A 24,213-nucleotide genomic window follows, 5' to 3' on the forward strand; every position below is an offset into this window, starting at 1 on the left:
GCAGCCAGTGCGGAATGTGCTCGAGCCAATATTGTTCCACAGAGAAACCCCTGCTTAACTGCTGCCTGAGGTTCACCTCATAAATAGTCCTCAGCTATTAGAAAGTTTGCAATGCCAGTAGTAACACCTGGTGTTTAGTGTCCCTGAACAGCTATTTGTTGATTGCGTACCAATCCTTTGAAGCAATATTTATCATGCAGCCTCCTACTACTCAGACACGTGGATGTGCTTATAAAGAGCTATTGGTTCACTCAGTCAAAACTTATCATCCATATCCAGCAATATGCAAGCTGCAATTACTTTGAATAATCTGGTCAGGTATTATTTGCATAGTGTTAAGATATGACAGCCATACAGTATGAAAGAATATTAACTAGTGGGACTGTCCCTATTTGCAGATTTCTGTGATGAATCATTTAACTGGGCAGGGAAGGAGGGGACTAAAAAAACTGAGAAAAATCGTAACATTTTTCAGGTAACAGTAAGAACCTTCTAGCAGCCTACAATTCCTACATTGATCTCACTGCTGTAGTATTCAGGCACTTGATAAGCATTTGCATAATATCTAGCCACTGTTTGATGGGGATAAACATGTTAATTTTATAGAAGGGAAACTGGGGAACAGAGACTTTTAAAACCACCACCATCCAAAGTCATTGGAAAAGCCACTTCCTACTGATCCCATGAATCTCATTAAAGACCAAAACCCAGCAGCAATAGAATAGAAAATTGAATCCAGGTCTCTCAAGGCAAAGGGGAGTATCCAAACCATTATGCCATCTCTCCTTTAAATCATCTACACTGAAAATCTGATGCCTGAATATCCTGATCACTACAGCCAGTATAAACATGAAGAAGGTCTGCTCTACATTGCATGCTTCAAAACAGCTAGTCTTCTAGGGATTTTGTATTAAGTACTGGAGAAGGGGGGACTTTTTACAGCAACATCAAGACTGAAGTGCTGCATGTTACACTTGACCGCTGTCCACCATTAAGGCAGACCAGAAATCCTGTCATGGTCTGATAATGAGATTTTGTCAGAAATACTCATCATCTGTGACCTGAGTCCGAAGACCTGTCAACACTGACCTTTGCCCAGCTCCCCAAAATGTGGAATGATGCATATAACGTACCTGGGCCATGACAGGGGAGGTTGGCACAAAACTGTCACAGCCCCACACTGTTTTCAAAGGTTAAAGGACAGACTGACCACGTCTCAAGGCACTGAGCTGGATTTATTCATTAGACCATATCAGTATCAAACTGGAAATCATCTGCTTAAGATCACTTGTTAGACAGGAGCAGTATTAAATAACAGATATATGAAAAAGAAACCGTGCTTCAGAACAGATTCAGTGTATAACATACATAGTATGCCATTTTAACATAAATGCTTAAAAAGAATCATCCTAAGCATCAAAGGGAGTTTTATAAAAGTTTACGTTCTCATCCCATGGGATGTACAGAACTATGCAGTTTACATAGTTTTACGATCATCCAAAACATCATGTTTCAAATGTACGAGGCACAGCAAGAACAATGTAATTCCATTTCCATAGGAACATAAACACAGCTTGTCACTAATGACACGCTTTCCAAACCATAGCACTCAAGGCAATTATACATGTGTACAGTTTTAAACCATTAAAAAGCAAGAGTCTGGAGTTTGCCCACTGTTACCAATAGGAAATAACATTTGCTCTACCCTTGAATGCTACCCAAATTATCCTTGCAGTAGCTGTAACATCGAGCGCAGCTGGAGTCGCTGCCCTGCTTTGCAAGGGCTGGCTTGCTGTGCTTCTCCCAAAGCAAAAAACAGCCAGCAAAGGATTCCCCCTGCCCAGGCAGAAGAGGGCAGAGTGCCCAACTTAGCCCTGACAGCTCAGGGAAAGTGCAAAGCTAAAACACATCTGTAACCAAGTGAGGGTTTGGCTCCAGATGTCTCTGGCTCTGGAGTCAGCTGAAGCAAGTTAGCTCAGCCTAAGGGAGGCCCTGATTCGCACTGAGAATGACCACAGACTGAGTTAAGTCAAAGACTTCTAAGAAGTTTTTCACTAAGGATAGCTCAGATGGACCAGATCTTACAGCCCACGTGCTCTTTTTTTTTTTTTTTTTTTTTTTTTTTTTTTTTTTTTGAGAGCAATAGTTGCAAGCATATATTATAAGTCTTACAAAAGTGCAGGCCCAGCACAGGAAGATTCCCCAGATTAAGATATTCCCAGCAGTGTTCTTTCTGCCTTCTTGTTGGTCCCAGCAGACACACAAACATTGTTGCTTGGGATCAGCTTATCAGAGCCCCTAAGGGTTTAGCTTAATCATCTGTGCAATTAAACACCATTCACATTTTACAGCCTACAATGGCAATATTTTATGTACAAATTTGAAAATCAAGTCTTAAAATCAAGTTTTAAGAGGTAGAGGTCCATTTCTGACCTGCAGACATAAACCGTTACCGAGTCAGTCTTATTCTAATGCTGGTGGTCCCCTAACAATATTGAAGTAACCAGCTAGAGCTCCAAGATCTATGTAGAGTGATCTTTGCCTCTTTAGCAGGTCCGACTCATCCATGCTCCCTGTACACAATGAGGAATCTAAAAAGAAAAGAGATGAAGCATGTCATTGTTGCACAAATAGTTACATTGGTTTAATAACTGCAGACATTTTTGGAATAACTGGCTTCATATTTGCTTTTATTCATCTGTGTTTTGGAAAGCTTCATTTTTAAGCAAAACATAATATAAACCTTTTACATAAAACATAAGATACCACATCAAGTCATAACTCCAGGCAAGGAGAAACCAACTGCAGCTTTCTACTGAAAACAAAGACTGTTCAATATTTAAAAAAAAAAACCTCTCCATCATCTGGGACAGTTACACAGAGCTTCCTCATCCATTGAGCCACAGTGCCAAAGGAGAGTTTGGTACAAGAAAAAAGAAAACACCCAAACACTCTGGCTAGCTCTCTGCCAGTTGAGAATTCCCCTTCATTACGGGGGAATTTTCATCTAGACAAAAGCCATCCTTTTGTGTCGCTGGATGTGACAATACAGAACAAATCTGACACCATGAGTCTCAGATTTTTTTCTTGTGAATGAATGTATGTATTATCAGAGCTCTGAAGAAACCTTTGCAACTGCAGAACTCCCCTGAATACTTGTATAATGAGTATGCTGGAATCTCAAGCACACAAATTTGAGTTCCAGCTTAACGGCCAAATATTCTTTCATCTTCAAACGAATTGATTCAGATGGCCTGTGCCAGTCAAAGAACTGTGCACCCAACAAGGCAAAACCAGAAGAGCAATGCCATTATAGCAAGAACATTTAGAGTAGTTTAAACGTTAAGTGGTTTCATTGCAACTGCAACGACAATTATGCATTAGAGCACCAAGAACTTTGCATGGGTATCTTTTCAAATAATTATCACAGTCAAACAAACCACTTGTCTGGAATCTGTTTTTAAATGCCTTTTGCCAGGACACTCCCAACAAATTTTAGAAGTAGGAGAAAAGAATTTTGAAGCCTGTTAGCAGGTTGCTGGCATGAAATTTTCCTTGGGCTTGATATTATCTGAGGACACACTGAGGACTTTTAACTTACTAATGCACAAGGGAACTGTGGTCTATCCTACAGTGATTTTTAAGACAAATGGCTTGTATTTTACTGCTGACACTCAGAATCATTAGAGTTACGATTTTTTTGTTTGTTTGTTTTTAGGGAGGCAAAAAGTGATGGTTTGGTTGCTGGTGGCAGCGGTTGTTGGGGCTTTTGTTTTTGTTAAAAAGCAAACCACTGTTAACAATAAAACAGCGTTAGTACTGAGGAGAATTAAGGCAATTTCGTAACAGCAACCTATACTTCATAAAGAACTGTCCTGAATAACTGCCAGGGTTTTTTCATGAGCCAATCCTTCTGTAGCAGCAGAATGCAGGCTAAGTTCTTGTCCTATTGAAGTCAATGGGCGTTTTGCATAACACTTAACAAGCTCTGGCTCTGATCTCATGTGACTGAGATTTTTATTGGTCTCTTTCCAGCAGTTTTTTGAGTTTAGTTTGTTTCTAAAAACTTAGCCAAATCAAATTTTGACATAAAGTAAAATTTAAAAAGTGCAAGGTAAGACTGATACCATTACCTGTAATGTTTTCTGGCAACTGCAGCTCCTTCCTTGTGAGTAGCCTTTTTCTTTCAAACAATGCTGAGTCCAGACTCTGGCACCGTGGCTGCTCCTCCGGCGGGGGGTGCAAGGCTTCATGTTTCAGTAGGTCTGCTGCAGACAGCCTGTGATTAGGGTTCCTTTCTAGCGCTGCTTCTAGCAACTCCCTCATGGAGGTACTGCAGTCTTCAGCAATGTCCTCTAAGGGGGGAGCTTGTTTGTGTATCTGTTGGAATAAAAAGGACCACTGAAACAATTATTCCAAAAGTGATGGGAGAGGAAGTCACGGATAACCACATTAGTGGTCTGGAAATTCCCCACTTACAGCTCACCACCTTTCTAAGCAGGGCTGATCAATTACAACATAACATGTAACTGGGCAAAATCCACTTTTTAATCAGATTTTATCATAAATTTAAAAACTTGGAGCAACTCCAAACAAGTCTAAGACCTGCTGCAATGTAAATTCACCAGATTTCTGCACCACTCTGGATGAAGCAGAGATTCAAATTTGCCTGGCTCCAGGTTTTAATCTGTAACTTCTAAGCAAAACAGAAGTGCAGAGCACAGATGAGCTTGTTACAATCAAGCTTCACACTGTTCTAACCCTGTCCCTGAAGAAAACCAAGGCCTGTAAATTGTAACACAAACCACAGAGATGACTCCAGCTCAGTCTCTGTCTTCCCCTAAATGATCAAAACCCATTTCTTCCCTCCCTCCCCCAAAGCAAAAAAGATGATATCATCTCTCTGACACATATTTTGATAGTCTTTTATAAGACGGGAGCTTTCCCAACAAGAGAACAGGAAACTCTTCAACAGAAACCGGGCTCTGGCTTTTCTAAGGACACTTACAATATAGAGGTAGGACGGATATGCAGAACGAGGGTATCTGTTCACCCAGGGTGGGATGCCAGTTTGCATATGAATAATAGTAGCTCCCATGCTGTAGATATCAGCTTTTGTTGTATGGCCTCTGCAGAGAATGACTTCAGGACTCATGTAAATCTGTGAAGAACAGTCAAAAAAGATTAATCAATAGGGGAAAACAGCAAGCAAAGACCAATCATTACATTTCGTGAGCTGAGAATCCCCCATCTGAAGGGACAAATTCCATCAGTATCTGCAGCCTGAGGACCAAGCACCAGCTGGGGAACTGATTTTCTGCTCTGCACATTATTGCAATCTCAGAGATTTTCTGGTCTGGCACCAGAACAGACTCATTCTCTAGGTTGGCCCCACAGCTCCCCGAGCTGTGAGAGGCTGAGGTTCAAGCCACTGCTCTGCTTCACTCAGCCCAGCGGCAGGAGCCTCACAGCCCTCCAGAGCACAGGGAGTTGCCTCAATTGCTGGTTTATTTTGTGGTGGGGCCCTGCTGGCGCTGCTCCATTCTGCATGAACAAATGGACACTCATTAGGCCAAAGGGCGAGAGGATGAGTCTGCTGCTAGTCACCCAGTTAGGGTGTAGGAGTCCACGGCTCCAATCTCGGTTACATTAACTATCATACAACTCTCATGGAAGAACTGACCGATATACTCCCTTCTGTCTTCCTTACTCTCTCCCTCTCCCCCTGTTATCCAATAAACTGCACATTTGGGCATGACTCCAGGAAATGGGGTAATGAGGCACAAGCCAGGTCTTAGGCAGCACATATATTGAAAATCAGGTCTCTAAAGTCTTCCTGCATTCCCTTTCCACCAGGCTATCCTTAAAGTAGCTATTAAGGCAAGTGTCCCTCTTCCACCCTTTTTTGACCAGAAATTCCAATCTTGTCCAAACTAAGCTATGGTTTCCATCCAAACACTTCACTGAAATAGTCAGATTTGTCAAAATCCAAAAGAGGTATTCAAGGCAATTCCCTGCCAGCTCCTGGCAGCTTTGCATTTAGGCTGAAGGGAACCAGACAGACAGGATGCAGGAGGCACTCCCTGCCGCTGTACAGCACCGCCACAACCCCCTGGCAAAGGCAGGAGGTTTCAACATGACATTGGCACAGCCTACAACACACTAAGTTAGCAAGCCATCCTATTTGCTTCTGGCTTCTACTTTTCCCTCACCCAATTTCCCTTTAGAGGATCCAAACAGAACTTTGATTAGATCAAGTCATCCTGCCACAAAGAATCACATTAGAAGCTATTAACTGAGACAAGGGCAGGAAATTAAATCATCACCACGTAGTTTGAGTACTTTTTCTATAGATTGAGAACGGCTGTGGGGCTCATGCAGATTCCAAGGACTACTTCCCAGTAAATCACACATCATATCTGCAACTAGAACTTCAAATAGGAAGTGTGTGCAAAGGTTTAGCAGAAGTCTACATCTGCTAGTTACTCCTATCCATTGCTTTCCTCAAAACTAAGATACAAAAAGTCTGTCTGCACCTGCTGTGTGAGCAAAGAAGGGAATTTCTACCCTTTTTAAAGTGATTAGTGCACACAATGCAACTTTAGTGAAAGTAACTATGCAGAGAAAAAGCAGCTGCCTTCTTGAGGAAAAAGGATGAAACAAGAACCTGTCTGGGATTCTAGCCAAATTGTGAAAAACAGTCAAGATGCACCTTGATTGCACAGGGACAGAAGCAAAGATCAAGTGTGCACCAAAGCTGTGACTTCAGATTGATTCAGACTGACCCAGGGCTGTGTTGCTGCCAGAGCAGGCAGCCGAGCTCCCACATATCTTCCTCTTCACACGCCTGCCTTCTGCTGCCACTAGCCCTTGTCTACCAGTCAGACCAGAGACACAATCTGGCTAAAAACTAGTCCTTTTCTTCCTGCTAGTTTTACTTTAGCATTTCTGAAAATAATCATGCCCTCAAATTTGATTAAGCTCAGTGGACAACTATTTCCCCTTGAATGTTTGTAACGGAAGCTTACGCATTTTATCAGTGACAAAAGCATAAGAGAAAGTGTAGGAAATGCCTCGAAGCATTTCCTGCACAGCACTTTCATCACAAGCATCATTTTTGTGCTGCGTGCATTGTACATATACTGTTCAGAAAACCCAGCTCTTTCATGTTACACAAACTAAAAAATTTAACTGTCCTTCAATCATTCTGCCCAGCACTGCAACTTATTCATTTTCATAACCACAACGAAGATTCGCTACACTCAGCCCTTCCTTGCATTAGGAGTGAATGAAAATCCTAAACTCTCAAAGGAAGGAGAACATGCATAGGAGAAATATAACTTCTATTGTCACTTCCTTCATGGAAACCAGTCCCAGTCAACATCAGACATAAGATAAGCCAGGCAGTTCACAGGCATGACTCTGTATGGCAGTGGTGGCTCATCTGCACAGCCACGGGCAAAAAGAAACAGCACTCCTGGACAGTCACGCCACTTCTCTAGGCTGCACAATGCAGGACGCAAAGCTCAGAGGACCTTGGCTTAGCAGCGGGGATCTCACTTTGAAAAATCAAGAGAGAAAGGCAGTGCTATCAAAGATTAAAAGGGCATGTCTGGGTGACTAGATTAGGCTGCAGACACAGGCACTGTGAAGAGGAAGATGACGACCAGAAGAAAGTATGGTATGAGGCTCTTTTTCTGAGCAGAAAATCCTGTAGGGTAGCCTGCATGATGTTCCTAGAAGTCTTCAACTGGCATTTGAAAATCTCCTTTCCCAGTCCTCTCTCTGCAACCTAACTTCTGATTCTTGATGCTGCAGTAAAAACTGGAGTGCAAACTCCAAGAATTAACTACCTCTCTGCACCACTCCTATCCCCAAAGAAAGCAAAACCCATGTACCCACATGTTTAGGGATTGTGTGGACTGTCCAGTTTCTGAGGACATGACTGTAGGCACTCAACAGTGCAGAGTCATTTTCTTCCTGCTAAATGAAGACTAAGTGTGTTTTGCAATTGCTCTCTCCAGCATGAACTTGGCCTAGCCTCCAAGAGCCAGGAATGGATCATCATCAGTCCACTCCAAAAACCTGGAAATTTTCTATCTACACACATCTCCAACCTTGGGAAATTCCCTGTCAGGGCTTCCATCTCGTTCCCACAATTCTGCTTATTCTCATTAACAGCACATAAAAATCAAAGCACAAGTGAAATGCCAAAGAGCATGCTACTTTCAGTACAGTGAGCAGTTTAAGTTCTTGACTCCTCTGACGAGAAAGCCAGTGAAAACAAATGTTCAAATATTTTCCCCAACATCTTAAAACCAAATAAAAGAACAAGCCTGACATCCTGTAAAACCTTAATTTACCCTACTTTTTCGAGGAGTGAAATGTTCTCTTGTCAGTTATAAGTGTATCTCCTCTAAACACATGCCTGTGCTGTGGAAGACTAATGTTAAGTGCCAGCATTTCAGCTGAAATGTTTCCTGTAACCAACCCTCTCTGGCAAAAGAAAGCAAAGCCACATTTGCAGCAGCTAGCCAAGCTAATTGCTAAAGCTCCAACGCTTCGCATGAGAGTAGCCTCAGTGGCATGCAGGAAACTCTGTGCACGTTCAGAGTCCAAACCATGACAGATACTCAAAAGGCCCTCGCCTCCATCACTGTAATCTCTAAACATCTCACCAGATAATCATCAACTGCACAATACATAACCCCCATAGAACGGGAGGGTTACGTACAGATGGGAAACAGAGCTTAGAAATGCTAAGGGACAAAACCCACAGGTTTGCAGTTTCTGCAGTTTCAAAGGAGGAGTCAAACTACTGCGTTGAACTGGTCATCCAAGCCCATATCTGACATCTCAGAAGAAAACTTTGATAGAGCAAAGAAACAAATTCCAGTCTGGAGAGTCTTCAGCTAGCAGCTGATTCACTGCAAACAGCCTTCCTCAGAGTACTGTTCCTGCCATTGACTTGAGAGGTTCCCGATTTCCTCCTTGACTTCAGATTTAATGATCATTAATAAATAGGACTGTTGAGAAGGTAATACAGCTCTCAAAATATAACACCTGATTCACCATTCAGCAAGTTGAAAATTAAAATCTGAGATGATCAAAAGTTAAAAACAAACATTAAAATAAATTATTATAAAACCTTTCTACCTAAGCATCTACCTTTTAGCTCCAAATTTGAGGCTGAGCATCACAGCAATTGTAGTGAAGCAACATAAGGATTTTTGTCCCTCCAGCTTCTTACCTCTGTTCCTCTAAGGTCTTTGGGATAGTAAATGTCTTCAGTCATTTGAACGCTTAGGCCAAAATCCACCAAAACAGCCTTAGTTGACATAAAAACAATATTGCTTGCTAAAAGAAAAGCAAAAATGACAGTATTTTAGCTTCTAGCTTCCTGGGAAATTATTTTACAACACGACTGTTTCATTTAGATGTTAGTCTGAAACGGGAGATTAGCGTCCCTACAACCAACACAGTCATTCTACATAAATTATATCTTAGAAATCAAACTGGAGTGGTTTGTGTAACAGGAGAACCAATACTTGGTCATTTTCCTAATTAATAAAAAAAAAAAGGTAAAAAAAAAAAAAAGTAAGGGTTTAAAAAAAAAAAAAAAAAAGGCTGAGGGTAAGGGAGGAAGGTGGAAGACTGGTAGACCATTTCCCAGCATAGCTAGTCTCCTGCCTGGCTATGATGATCTTTCATGGTCTCCGAGGTTGACTGCATGCTGCACAGGTCTTGCTACGAGCAAGCATAATTCTTGGTCACCAAGAGACTTCTTTATACTAATAATTTAAACAAAGACAAAACTAAATAAGAACTCAAGTCCCTCCACAGCATCCACACCAGGCTCTTGCATGGATCAGGAACAGTGGCTCAGTATAAAGACAGAAGCTAGACTACCACTGTAAAAGTAATAAAGACTGGGACTTCCGAACTCCCACTGAGTTTCAGCAATATCTAGGAGCTAAGTTCACTTTCCTTCATAAATCTCTGCCTAAGGCACAACTCTACTCACAGGTTTTCTTTACAGCTGTATGTCTGATCAAAGATTTACGAAGTTAATGCTCTGTGTAAGCCTTGAAAAATTCACAAATGTTTGTTGTCTTGGAAACCACGGACAAATGAAGTCCCCAGGTTATTCAACAAAAACATAACACTCCCTCCAAAGGAAACTGTGGAGTCGGATCATTTTCTGTCTTGATAGTTATTCATAATTTTTATAAAATTTTCTTTAGGCAAATTAAAAAAAAATCCCCATTCAAATGTTTTCACATTCAATTTCATCCCACAGTCTAGTTGTATGTGCAGAAAGCACTTTGCACTTAAAAAGAGTTGTGAAAAATATTTTCTTCTAAAAGTGAATTTTGTTTACCAAGAACATAATATGCAAAAGCATGCCCACCATGACCATACAGTGGAAAGAAAACAGACTTTGATTTCAGCTGTCCTGTTTCCTGAAATAATCTTTCAGTTATTTGCCTACTTACAAGTTTCTTCTCTAGGTGCTACAAAATTATGTAAATACATTTGTAATTTTAGGCATAACTTTGAAGATACAAATTTTAAACACCACATGCAAGATGATGCAGAATCTAACACTGTCGTAAAGGCAACAAGTTCTGCTGTATACTTGCAATTGCACTCAACTCCAGCTTCAGTCTGGGAAACAGCAAGAGCTTGAATCTTCTAACAGGGCCAGCTCTGTTGAAAGGTATCCAGCAATTCTTCCTTTTGCCACAACTGAAAATACCCAAGGCTGATTCTAGGCTCGTTCAAGCAAGGGGATGTGCTACTGCAAACTTTAATGGGCTTTGGACTAGGTCTCCCCACCCACACCAAATAACTTTATGATTTAACAGCTTCCCATCCAACAGTTAAAATAAGCTGCAGCACTGAGCTATTCCTCAGAGCAAAAAGTCCTACAATATTTGAAGGAAATCTTTCTCTCACCAAAATCCCCAATATCCTCCTTTGTCAGCAGAATAGAGACTCGATAGGAGAGGACATGGACAGCAAAGGATGAGAGATGTTTGGATCACAGCCTTTTCCATTGAGTCCTCTGGGTGAGGAAGAAGGAGCAGCATCCCTGCTTGCACTCCCCCAGGACAGCCCGGTTTCCTCTGGCTGGCGCAGCCTTGCCAGGCAGCTGGGTTTTCGCCCAGGTATGCAGTTGGAGCGCACCCGACACCACTAAGAGTGCGGGTTACCCAGCTCGCATCACTCAAAACAGCTCCCTGCAGCGATACCCACAGGCCACGGGTGGGAGCGCTCTGTGGCCTGCATTTGCATCCAGACGCAACAGGCAAGCCTGAGCCTGCAGCTTCAGAGTCAGGTGGGACCTAAATCCATGATTCTGCCAAAAAAGGGTGCTCAGAGACCTGAACTGCCCAAAAAGCAAGATTAGTTTTCAGCCAGACCAGTTCTCTCCTCCATCTCCCTGCATAACCCCACGTGTGACAGCGAAGGTACTGAGCGAAGGTGGGAACGCGGGGTAAAGAGGAATCGCTTCGTCAGGGACGGCACAGACTGAGGGCAGATGAGGCAGGGCTCACGACGCGTGCGGGCAGCGGGGCGAGCACCCAGGCCATTGCTCCCTCCAACCCCCCTCAGCAGTGCCAGGAGGACTAACCAGCCACAGATCACCAGCCCTGCAGCCTTTACAGAAACACACCTTGGGAAATTCCCCCAATTTTTCCTAAGAGACATGAAAATAAGCCTTACGCTCTCTTTTTGTTTGGTTGACTACAGGCCTTTTTGTTTCTTTCTAAATTCAATCCTTCTCTCGTACCTCTTCCTCCCCTCTCTGCACACCTCAGACCAGTGCAACACCTCACCACCTCACATCCCAGGCTTTGTACTGACAGGCGGACGTGGTGGTCACCAGCCCTGAGCTGTTTCTGTCCTTCTAAGCCAGCAGCAGTAATGCAGAAAAATGCTTGCAAACTTGAAAGGTACTAATGTCTTCCCAGTTCCCAGCATGTCAGCTCTTTTATCCGCTATCTAGATGTAGTAGGATGGTTTTTTTCCTGATTTGGTTTGGAACCTTTTAACTAACTCCATTATTACGCCAATTACTATAAATTACTATGAAAGATACTTATTACAAGTGAGAAAGCACAACTGAAGGGAAAACTATTCAATTTTATAGTTGCCAGGGTTTCAAAGGCTTACTTCTAAGTACTGATCCATACTAACTAAAAAATATATATATATACAAAACAAAGATCAAAGTTTAGTAATTCCTGATATAATCATCTTCTGTCATCTATTTACTGTAACATTTCAGTCTGAATATTTCTATCTTATAATTTAAACCCTCAAGTTTAGCAAAAACAAACTTGCAAAAGAGATGCATCTTGATTAGAAGTACTGCTATTGGAAAGGCAGGCAGGGTTTATCTGTCTGCAGCAAGGATGGTTGCTTGGAGAAACAGTATTTAATATTAAGTGTAACACATTAAAATTAAATTTTAAAACGAGTCAATATTTCTCTATTACATTTATGTGTAACATCAATATATTATTGAATATTCATACTTGTTAACACCTGGAGGGGTTTTTTTTGAATAAACATATACTAAAATTTGCAGTAACTGTTGAAAGAAAAAAAACAATGAAACAAGTAACATATTTAGTTCCAAAGTGGAAACAAACTGAGGAACAGCCAGTCACACACAAACACAAAACTATTAAAAGAAGAGGGTACAAAGGGAAGGTTGGCAGAGCAACATTCAGGATAAATTTACAGGGAAGAGGGAAACGTCTTCCATAAAACCTACTGATAATTTTGCTTGATTTCTTTAGGTTTTTATTTCAAATTGAGTTGCTCAAGAAGGGAAAAGGAACTATGACTTCCAAATACCATGCCTACTAAAGTGAACTAATAGAAAGCGTTATCCTAAGAACTGTTATCCTAAGAACCTGATGCTGTTTGTTGAACAACACATCATTTCTCCATGCCTCCCTCCCCATGACACGCCTACCACAGTACCAGGCTCTTTACTGGAGCCCCAGCCTAACATGGGACACCCTGGGCAATGGAACACACGTACGTTTGATATCGTGGTGGATAATCCTTTTGGAGTGGAGAAAGTCAAGTCCTTTCAGGATATGCTTTGTCACCCAAATGATTTCAAACTCTCTCATAGGCCCACAGCTCTCGAGCTTTTCCATGACAGATCCTCCCTCTCCAGCTTCCATGAACAGATGGATAGTCTCATCCCACAGAATAGCACCGTACAATTCAGCAATGTTTTCATGACGGAAACAGGCCTGTATTTCAACATCTGATGGTTTGAACTGTTCCACTGGGACCTACAACATTGGAATAAAACCACATGAAAGCAGGTCCAAAACCAGGTTATCTGTACTAATATTAGTTTTCCTATAGATTAAAATGGGAGAAGGAAGAAAAGCACCTCTATCCACTTGTTAAAATATGAAGCTTAATTTTGATCCTGTGACTTGTTCTTCCTTTCCAATTCAGACACATCCTGTTTAAAGTTGAGAGTTTTTGGAATCATGCCCAAAGAAAAAGTGCAATCTTCCAGAAAAAGCAATGTAGCAAGAGCTATTCCCGTCAAAATCTGGCGGTTACGCAAAAGCTCTATGCAAACTTCCTGGTGAAGGAGATAAAAATCCCATTGCTTTTTCAATTAGCTCTGTGCCGTCTCATCTGCTCCACGAGAACGATACACTCATTTGGCACGTGGAACAGTACTTGCAGTAAAGAAACACTCAGAACAGTCTACAGACTGACTGTGTTCAGGATCATTAGTGACCTTGGTCAAATCCTGATCAGCACTGCTTTATAGGTTACGTGAAGTGAAGTTTGCTTTTACATGAGCACTCATCAATACTGTGTTTCTTTAAAAAGTACTGATGGCAGATAGTTAAAACAATACCAGGCAGCGTTTGCTTGCAGACAGAAAGGTTGCTGACCACGCTTTCTACTTCCCTCCCCTCAGACTTGTGGTTGTGAGCCAGGTAACAGTTTAATACTTTTACTATAATGAGAAATACTGTTCATACTTCTAGAAGCGTTAGGGACCTTTAACTCTGCGGTGTGTTATGCAGGAGCGGCATGCTACATTTGTCGCCATGTGGATATGCTGGGTGCAAGAGGAAAAGGACCTACAACTGCCTCTCCCAGCTTTTTCACACACAGAAGTAAAGCAAATGCTTATTCACATGTGCTGGAATATTGAGCACTGCTCCACAGCTGAGCTTTTACTAGCCCTAAATATTTACTACTTAATTCAGCATAGCACTTTGAACAAAATGCTGGCTCGCAGAAAAACAGGGAGCTGCTCAGCAATTCTCTTCAGGCATGTCACAGCCTTCTGCTCAGCTGGGGCACAAAACAGGAGGAGACTTGCATATGAGCTGAGCTCTCACGGACTTTAATGGCACTAGAATAAAGAAAACTTAATTTTGAAGGCCCCAGTTAAGGATGAGATCCCCAAACCACCTGCAGCAACAGGGTTTTGTTATCAGCTTCTGTGGGGACAGGATTTCATGTCGATGTTTCACCACAGCAAGTACTGCAGAGACTGTACCCCAGAGCTGTGGCTGGGCAGCTACAGACACTTTCAGCTACTGTCAGGATGCTGAAACTTTTGAAGTCTCAGATCCAAACAATGAAAGCAAATTAACAGTTAAAAAAAAAGTGCAAGTCCAAGTATTAATTGTAGAACATTTTTCCTACCTTTACTGGCCTTGGTAGGCCAATAAAACCAAGGTGATAACCAGCTAACAATGGAATTCAACGCTCGCAAATTTCAAAATACACTGCGTGTACCATGCTATACAATGTTTGCTCAGAGAGAAAACCACTGAACTAACATACCAGTTTGCATGCCATTCGTTTTTTGGTTTCTCTGTCTTGGGCTAGGTACACCTTCCCAAAAGCTCCCCGAGGAATAAAGTCAGAGCCAATATTCCTGTAAGTCAGCTTCCATGGAAACAGGAGCACATCTGAGTCAATTTGATAGCGCCCATTCTTGGGTGTAATCTATAAAGTAAAAAGAAAAAAAAAAAACACTGAACACATTGAAGTTAAAGCTACTTCAATGCTAATTTGGTACACGTGGTGGAAAAAAAAAATCACTTATGTACGTGTACGATGCACACGCTCTGTTCAGCTGTCTTTATTTAGAAACAGCAAATGGGAACAGCATGTGAGGTGTGGCGTTCATTCACAGCGCAGGCATCCACGTTTCTCTCCAGTGACTAACTTACAAAGTGTAAGTTGCAATTAATTGTCTTGAAACAACAACAACAACAGCAGCAGGGTTAATGAAATTACCCACCTCTTGTTATTAGGCTTACCTGCACATGTTTGTTCTTCCTGTAATCTGCTAACTTGTTATGCCACATACCTGTTACTCACAGGCTATCTTATATGATGTGAGCAAGAGTTTCAGCATTTCCTAACACCGCATGTACTCCTGGGGGAACACATCTTAGCTTTCCATCTTGTATCAGAATTTCTGCTGCTTAGTAAAAGGTCAAAGAAGTCTGCTTCGATTTCACCAGCCATCCTGCTACACTTCTACACTACAGCTCAAAAAAGAGCAGTAGTCACACTGCCTGCTTTAGGGAGGTAATGTGAGCGGTTTAGGTTCTCTTTACTGCCGACAGGGTGAGGAGGGCTCCTCCAGAAAGCCATTCAGAGCACCTACGTGAGTCTCTTGCTCCGAACCTTCCTCTAAAACAGCTCCTTCCTTCTGCGCATGACAGAGGGACCAAACTCCTAACTACTGCAATGTTAGTACTGCTTTAGGTTTAATATTATTTCTTAAGCCTTTAGCTGAAAAAACATTACAAGAATTAATAACATTTCTTGTGAATATGTTTCTAATTAATTCAGGGATATACAGTATTACCAGTATCCAGAATATTGTTAACCTGTTTACTGCTACTTAATCAAGATTCTTAACTCAAAGATATGTAAATGCAGATCAAGGATATTTATCATTCGATGTCTTTACACAGTCTCACGTACTCAGATCTTCAACTGCTTCCTAACGTTAGGAAGGTTAGAGTATTGTTTTTAGATTTCTTTCTAAGATGTCATGCACATAATCTCCCTGTGTTTTAATTACCTTTGTGTTTTTCAATTAGGAAAATATTTGACAACTAAAACTGTCATTTGTGACTAGTCTCTAATTTAGAAAGTTAATTCTCAGAAATTCTAAACTGCTAAGGGCTGGGGCAGTGGTGGTGTATTTTTATTATTTTGTTTATGACATGCAGAATGAGCCTCCCATCTAATTATCAGAACCAAGGTAAAGCCTGTAACAATCTGTGCATCTTTCCTGCAAACTTCTGTGTTTCGAAGGGCTGAGAGCAGCTGAGCCACATGGGCTACATCTATTCTGGTTAATAATATAGACCAATTGGAGTGGATTACAGAGTGAAAGAGAGCCACCAATGTCACATTGTTCACATTTCAGGAAGGCTTGGTGTTCACTGGTGGCTGGAGAGCATCTCCCAGTTTAGTTTCAACTAAATTCAGCTTGTGTGCTCAAACACCCTTCAAATGTGAGCCGCAACATGGTCAGTGGGGGTCATCAGGCAATCAGAAACACACGCTGGATCCTAAATAAATGCTATAAATATTTCCAGCGTAGGTGCACTCACTGAGATGCATCTGAAAGTAATGCCCTGCCTCCAATCCTCAGCTGCCCAATGGGTCACATGCACCTAATAATACTTAGTTCATACCAATTGTATGCATCTATATAAGTAATATGCAAGCAAAACAACCGCAAGTAAGTAGAAGAGCATCTGTCCTAAGTACGGAAAACATTTGATGTTGGAAAGTGTCACTTCAGTGTTAGAGTTTAAAAAGTGACTGTTTTGCAACACCGCAATATTCCCTGCAAGTCAGAATAAAACAACACTCTGCTATTTCACACTTGAGTAAACAGTAAGCCTAACAAGGAACCAATGCTCACATAAAAAAAACCATATTGCACAGAAGACACGTAAGATAATAGATTTAGAATATATTAAGAAACTAAAGCAGCAGGACAAAGGTGTTTGCACAAACTTGCATTTCATGATGTTTTTTCTTTCCAAAGCAACTGATTTTTAACAGAAGTGCAAAGACACTAATTTCTACAGATGCTTGTAGAATACAAAACATTTTAGGGAAAAAAATAACATATCTCAAAACACCATAACTATGCTAGTATGTAGCAGTATATGACATTATATAATATAGTAATTTTGAAAGTCAGAGTTGATACTATACATCATTTCTCTTTGTATTACCTCTTTTTACAACATTTTGTCCAGAGACAGTGAGTGAATTCAGCAACTCTACTAACATAGATCCTAAACCTTTACTTGGGAGTTTTGCGTAACGGACTCTGTTACTGTATGGACGCAAGGCACTGGAAAACCCTTATTATCTCCTAAGCCCTTCCTGTATGCCATTACAGCTGTGGCTTTTTCTCTTTTACTGAGTGTCTCAAGTTTGTCTTCATGGTTGGAAAGTGTTTTCTGATCTTCAGGGATACCAAGAGGCAAACGTACAGTGGATCTTTCAGAACAAAAGACCTTTTTCCATGGGTACCTGAGATTGCAGGGGCTAGACTTGATGGCCTCAGAGATGCCCTCCAGCCCCACGTTCCTGCAGGGAACGACATTCTGACTGTGACTCCTGAGACTGGGGGTGATCTTTATTTAGATTCATGAATCACTTCTATCAACTAACAATAACTAACTTTTTGTTTTTTAAGTTAAAAAAAAAAAAAAGAAAAAAAAAAGAGAGAGCGAGAGAGAGAGACAGACATACCATATTTAAGAGGATTCCAGATTCTTGCTGTCGGCATCCTTTACATTGTTTTGCAGTGTTGGACACCTGATTTGCAAAAGCAAGCAAATCTTCCACAGTCCCATATTTGACACATGACATCAAAGAAACATCCCTTTCACAAAACAGTAAAGATTCTGCACGTTCTTCATTTTGATTTGCCTCTCCACACATCGTAATTATGCTGTCTTCATAAACTGCAAGGTCCCCATCTGGATAAAGGTTTTCCATGATGTCTATCACCTCAGACATATTTAAATTAGTTAGCAACAACTCAATTTCCTCTTTGCTATCACTACCAGTGCTCATATACTCCATTACTGTCCGCTTTGCAAAACCACTCCTGAAAAAAAAAAGAGACAAACAAACTTGAAATCACTTCATCTAAAGTTGTTTTGGCAAAGCAAGAACAAAAGCTCATCATTATATAGTTAGATTTAAAATGAGTATATTGCATTATGAAAAAAAAGTCATGATAAGTAGACTGGGTGAAGAGGAGATAGAAAAAAACAAAGTCTTTATTAGTGGAATTTTGTTTGAAAGTTATTAGTGAACATCTCCAATCATGCATTCTTGGAATTTTCTTTATCAAAGATTTTCATTAGAGGTGCTGGCACAACAAGTAAGCACGAACTAGTTATATTTTGCTGGATTATGCAAAAATGAAGAAGCATCCTTAATACAGATGAGACTATATAGAAAGCAATGGAATAGGAAAAAAAAAAAAAAAAGAAAAACAAGATTTCACGTCCTCACAAACTAATAACTTTTGCTGTAAGAGTGGATTCATCATTTTGAAATGGATGACAGAGATATAGGTGTACTAAACAAGTTTATCCCCAAATGTTCTCGAGCAACTTATGCGATGTGTCCACAAAGAGGAGAAAGTCATGCAGCAAGACCATTACAGTAGCAAAAAAGCATCTGTTAGTATCATCGCACAATGCACAAGTAAGCCACCAGCTGAAATACACCACCCATTTTGGGGGGGCATTACTGACCAGAACTGGATTTCAACTGGAATTTTCACCCGTTTAAGAAGAAAATCAGAAACTGACTTAGCATAAGAGCAAAGAGCTTTTGAAGCAGTTTCCATCAGTTTGTTCTGCCCTCATTATTTCTAACAATAACTTTTAAGATAGATCTTGACCATTTTGTTAAAAGAGGACTTTAATGACAGGAAACTGGATTCAGTGTCCCAAGAAGTCCCCTCCCATCCCAGGTTCCTAACAGGAGCCAGAGAGAGTTTTGTATTCAAGTTAAAAACATATATCCATAGTCAGTCATTAAAATACTTATACAAATAGTTTTCAACATGCAAATTTCAATGAATGCTTACCTTATATTTATCCCGGTTACATCACACAAAAACATCAAAAATGTCTCAATATAATCCCTCAAGTTGTCACGTATCTTGAACCCGTATTTACCAACGACGATAATTTCACAGTGTTCTGTAGCAGTCTATTAAAAAAGCAAAACAAAGTAAAGTAATGGCAGACCTGCTCAAGCAGAAGGACTGGCCTCTACCCATATGATCACTTACTTCACAGGCTTCATGGAAAGAAAAACTAATAATCACAACACCAAGAAAATAGGGGATTTTTTGCAGAAAGAAAAAAAAAAAGACAGCTCAAACAAGAATCAAGCTACTGTATGGTCAGCTAGATTTCCAAGTAGTAGTGAAAAATAAGTTTTCCATAGTAAGCTTCTGAGTTTTATTCTCTCTGTGTGATGCTTGCAAGTAACAAAGAAGAATCTCCTTTTCCTCTAGCAGAAGTGAGTAGAACATATCCTATTTACAGAGCTCTCATTTCCCATTTTCATAATCCACTGCAAGCACCTATTTGGGGCAAAAGACAACAAGCAGAAAAAAAGATACTTAAGAAAGAAAGAAAGAAAGAGAAAGAAAGAAAGAAAGAAGCACAACCTATCTATCTCAAGGACAAATAGCAGACTCAGTCCCCTGGGGCCACGAAGCAATGCAGTTTACCTAGGTGCAGTCTCTGGTTTTGATCACTATCTTCCTCACCCTCCCCACAAGGACATAGAACCTTCGTGGCACATATTTCTCATGGGTTAGAGAGTATTTGCGTCAGCTCTAACGTTGAAGAAAACTGAGTAAAATGATGTGGCTGACTTGGCAAAGAAATTCAGACCATGTGCTGCAAGTTCGAAAGGTAGGGCAGGAAAACTGCAGACACGGTGCACGACAAGGCCAGGGTACATCGTGCCGTGCCCCTTGCCAAGCCCTGGGGTGAAGGTGTCGGGGCGGCACCATGTCCCCCTCTTCCCCCCGGACAGACCTGGTTAATGAGTGTCACCAGCACTCACACACACCAGTTCACCCAGTGTCAAGTAAATGCAACAACACCCCTGGCATTAGGGAAGCGGTAGCAGGAAAACTTGTGGTCATTATCATTAATTTAGCAGAATTTGTATTTGGGGTGGTGAGAGGGGTCAGGGTTTTTTTACAACCTAGACAGCAAGAAATAACAGAAGCGAACGGTGTTTTCTAACCTGCAACATCCCACCTTCATGCTCTATCCCCAAATTAGAGGCTTTTAGAACAGCCTGAAAGTGTTTACTCTTTATAAAGGAGATTTATATCTTTCTCCATAGCAGAACTTTTATTCATTGCTTTTTGATGCTGAATTGATGGGGGTGGAGGGAAAAGAAACACTCAGTCCAGTCATAAGAGGAACTAAGAGACTGCATGTGAAAAGTAAGGTAAGTCAGAAATAAGTTCTAAGGGACTTTCTGAAAAAGAATATGAGCCTGCATAAGTTTTAGTCTTCCTTGGATATAGACAAGTCAATAACATGCCTATAGTAACTCACTTTTTAATAGCATTTTCATGCATAAGAAAATTGTACAGTTTAGACCAAATGCAGCTTTCCCTCAGTGCCAACTCTGCTTTGTTCCTCAAAACGTTCCCAAACTACAGCATGTTACTAATATTATTCTCAACAGTGGCACTACTACCCACAAAGGTCTGAATAATTAGAAGAAAGTGATTATAACCAGCTTATTCTCAGTTTTATGCCTTTAGTGCTTGAAAACAGCTGCAAACCCTTCATTTTTCCTATATCTAGTAAATTCCAAATACTACATGTTTACACAGTGAGGACAGTTTCTAGACTCTGTAAAGTTGTGGGTTTTTTTAATTGTGCAGCAATCTATGGATCACATTTCCACCACTGGCAAAGGCTGCCCATTTGCCAGCAGTGAATTCATTCTCCCTTTCCTCCCTAGAATTTTGTACTAATATCTGCACTGAGCACTTTAATAATGTTCTAAATCATTCTATACAATCCAAGTGATTGAAGAATTTAAGACACTAAGTATGTTTTATTTAAGTTCTCAATGAAAAAAATCTGTTTTTACCTACAGTGGAAAAAGAAAACTAAATGTAAGCACTTAAATCAGTTGATAAAGCACAAGATTCTTTCTCTGCCTCTGTCGTCATTTCAACATCATCACATGAGCAATCAGCACGCGAAGAGTTTATTTCTCTATTTGTCATGAGTAGCTTTTCCCTGAAAAACCTTTTTCTGAGAAGACCATTGCTTGAAAATGTCTTTGCATGCCATATTAAAGGTCATAAGGTTAACTAGATAGCCTATTCCTCTGAGCTCCTGCAGGATTTTTTTCCTGTGTCAAAACAAATAACAACATTTTAAAAAGTCTGCACAGACTGGCTCAACACAATCATATACCTATATAAAGATTTCTTGTATTGTTTTTAATAATTTTGTGGTCTGATTGCATGCAGTTAACCATCAGTGGTGACAAAAATCCATATCTGCTTTTAAGAAAACTATTGACCGACCTTGAAAAACACAATCCCTTTCAAAAAAGTCTGCTGTTAAGTAACAAAAAATTTCAACAATTTCAATTTCTACATAATTTTAGACTTTCCCGGGGCAGGGGGGAGGACTTCTAATGCTTACAGTGGCAAAAAGTTTATCTCCAGTAGGAACCAATTCACTGATCTCCTTTTCGGTCTGCAGATGCAGAGTCAGTTAAACTAGGGAGGAGAACAGGTGCTAGAGATTAAATGATTTCAGCAGCAAATATCATGCTGTTCAAGAGGCTGACAGCAATAAGGAAACTGCCCACCTAAAACCTTGGGAATCTACTGTCTGACGGACAGCAAGCTGGAAGAGCAACAGCAGAAGAGAGGAGGAAGAGGAGGAGGAGCAGGAGGAGCAGGAGGAGCAGGAGCGCGGCGTCCCGCAGCAGCAGCCGCCGCCGCCGCCGGCCGAGGAAGCCCAGCTCCTTCCCAGCCACATCTCCCTCGCACCACGGCGGGAAGCCGGCAGCTCTCCCGGCTGCTAGAGCGGCTCCCAGCAGCGGGGCAGCCCGTCTCCCCGCGCACACGCCGCCTGCCGTCGCTGAACTCAGCAGCGGGCCCCAACCCAAGCGCCTTCGCCCCGTAACATCCTCCGCGCAGCGATCTCCACGGCAGCCCGACTGCAGACACGAACTAGAGCGCTAACTCTCCGCCTCCTTGATGCTGGGGCACCAAGCTATAGAGCAGTAGCGCTGTGGTCCCTTTAAAATAAATAAATAAATAAATAAATAAAATGGGTTTACCCTACATTTTAGAGGGAAGCACTCTGGAGTGTAGGCTCCATAACGAGGGCTCAGAGCTGACAGCTCGGCCACAGGCTGAAAAGCGTCCGGGGCTTATCAGGGCTTTATCAGCTGGAACAGCACGTTAACTCGCTAACTCAAACCGCAAGCTCGTCAGTAACAGTATTAAAAAGTTTGTTGCTTTCCGATATACCGCCTTCCTGAAAAAATCCTCAAAAAAGCAAACAAAAAGGAGTATTTTTTCCCCTCAAACGTCCGTCCAAACCCCGAGCACGCAGCGCGGCGGGCGCGCCCCGCAGCCCCCCCGGAGCTCAGGGCGCCGCGGAGGGAAGGAGGGAGGGAAGGAGGGAGCGAGGGAGGGAGCGAGGGAGGGAGCGAGACCCTCCGGCCGCCGCCCCCCCCCCACCCACCCGGGGGGCACCGCCGGCCGCCCCCTCCTCACCTGCCGCCGCGGGGCTCCGCGCCCTGCGCACCGCCGCTCCGCCCGGCGCCGCGGCCCCGCTGGAAACTCCCGGGGGCGGGCGGGCAGCGCCGCCCTCCCCGCGCCGCCGCCAGCGCCGGCCCCGGTTTCTATTTCGCTTTACTGGAAGGCGAGGGAAGGCACCTCCCCGCCCCGGGCGAAAAGGTGCCGCGCGCGGCGTGGATGCGCCCCCCCCCCCCCCCCCCCCCGAGCCGGGCTTCGCATCCCATGGAAACATCCCAGATATTGGGCGGGAGGGTTTTCAGGAGCAAGGCTTTCTTTTTTTTTTTTTTTCTTTACTCAGTTTCTTCTGTAATAGTTGGTAGACTGTTAAAAATTGTTAAATATGCTCTGAACAAGAAGGAAAAAAAAAAAAGAATGGGAGGAAAGTGGGGACAGAAAACATGACTCTGGAACCCAGTGAGTCCTTGGGTCATCCTGGAATGAAGGGAAACTGGGTTCAAGGCTTTGCTAGAAAACCGTCAGAATGGGGATTTGAAGCAGGTTTCTCGCCTCAGAGGCCAGTGGTCTAATAATAATCCTGGAGAGCACTCTTATAATGCCCAGTGGTGTCCTTGCCAGTGGCATTTTAAGCTGGTAAGTTCAGCGGCCCTGGTCCACAGCTTCTTCAAAGCCCTTTCCTAAAGCCCCTGACTTTCCCACGTGTGGCACATGGAACCTAGAAGAGAGTCGATCAGCTTACCATGCAAACTTAGCTTAAGCATTATCTGCGTAAAACTTCAGCTGAAACTCTGTTGGAATTTAGGACAACAATGTGTAGGATTTGTCAGTGGCTTTAGGATCAAAATACTCGGGAAGATTGCATCATGGGTTTGATAATTGCTAAAAATGGGCTGGACTACATTTTATTTCTCATTGAAAAGGCAGTAACTCTTGCAGGACTGTGCTCCCCCATAGCTTCTATTCTAGTGAATTAGTTCTTGATTAGAGAGAGAGAAGCGGCATCTCTTGATCACCAAAACCACTTCCCACAACACTAGCAGCTGATGAGTTGAACCTGTTTTGAGATCTCACGAGACAAGCACTATATGTTCTGGTTTTTATCTGCATTATAATAGACTATATGAAATCTTTGCCTGCTGAAGTCAATGGCAAAACTTTCATTATAAAATTTCAGGACAAAGAATTCACCCTAGGCCTCAGTGTTTATTTCAGTACCTATAACTCCTTGCAACTCAATCTAGTTGTGTTCTAGCTTCACAATTTAGCATGCGGGACACTGCTAGCAGTGTTGACCTCTGTTCACACAGAGTTTCTTCTCCAAAATGTACAGGTGATACGTTGGCAAATCTCCATACGGG

General features: G+C 41.9%; 1 protein-coding gene across 2 annotated transcripts; it reads right to left on the reverse strand.

Annotated features, from left to right (window-relative positions):
- Positions 1–1,216: 1,216 nt before the first annotated feature.
- Positions 1,217–22,980, reverse strand: MAP3K8 (mitogen-activated protein kinase kinase kinase 8). 2 transcript variants are annotated; one of them, XM_067291843.1, is made up of 9 exons: positions 22,874–22,980; positions 19,172–19,296; positions 17,815–18,175; positions 14,857–15,021; positions 13,061–13,322; positions 9,251–9,357; positions 5,009–5,161; positions 4,134–4,380; positions 1,217–2,591 (listed from the first exon to the last, which is right to left on the reverse strand). In XM_067291843.1, exons 2-9 carry the CDS (start codon positions 19,204–19,206, stop codon positions 2,464–2,466), a joined length of 1,458 nt encoding a protein of 485 aa, XP_067147944.1. In that variant the 5' UTR covers positions 19,207–19,296; positions 22,874–22,980; the 3' UTR covers positions 1,217–2,463. The 2 variants fall into 2 exon arrangements, with proteins under 2 accessions (XP_067147944.1, XP_067147945.1); XM_067291844.1 differs by lacking the exon at positions 22,874–22,980 and adding an exon at positions 19,379–19,449.
- Between the last annotated feature and the right edge of the window lie 1,233 nt (positions 22,981–24,213).

Source organism: Apteryx mantelli, chromosome 2, assembly GCF_036417845.1.
Source record: "Apteryx mantelli isolate bAptMan1 chromosome 2, bAptMan1.hap1, whole genome shotgun sequence".
Classification (NCBI taxonomy): Eukaryota; Metazoa; Chordata; class Aves; order Apterygiformes; family Apterygidae; genus Apteryx; species Apteryx mantelli.

Bases quoted from the DNA above. Each gene is read 5' to 3' on its own strand.
- MAP3K8 (XM_067291843.1), bottom strand. From the start codon at position 19,206: ATGTTTTTGTGTGATGTAACCGGGATAAATATAAG. The intron at 13,323-14,856 runs GTATGTTAGTTC...CCAATGTTGTAG, and splicing joins AACGAATGGCATGCAAACTG to GTCCCAGTGGAACAGTTCAA. The intron at 5,162-9,250 runs GTAAGAAGCTGG...TGTTCTTCACAG, and splicing joins AAGACCTTAGAGGAACAGAG to ATTTACATGAGTCCTGAAGT.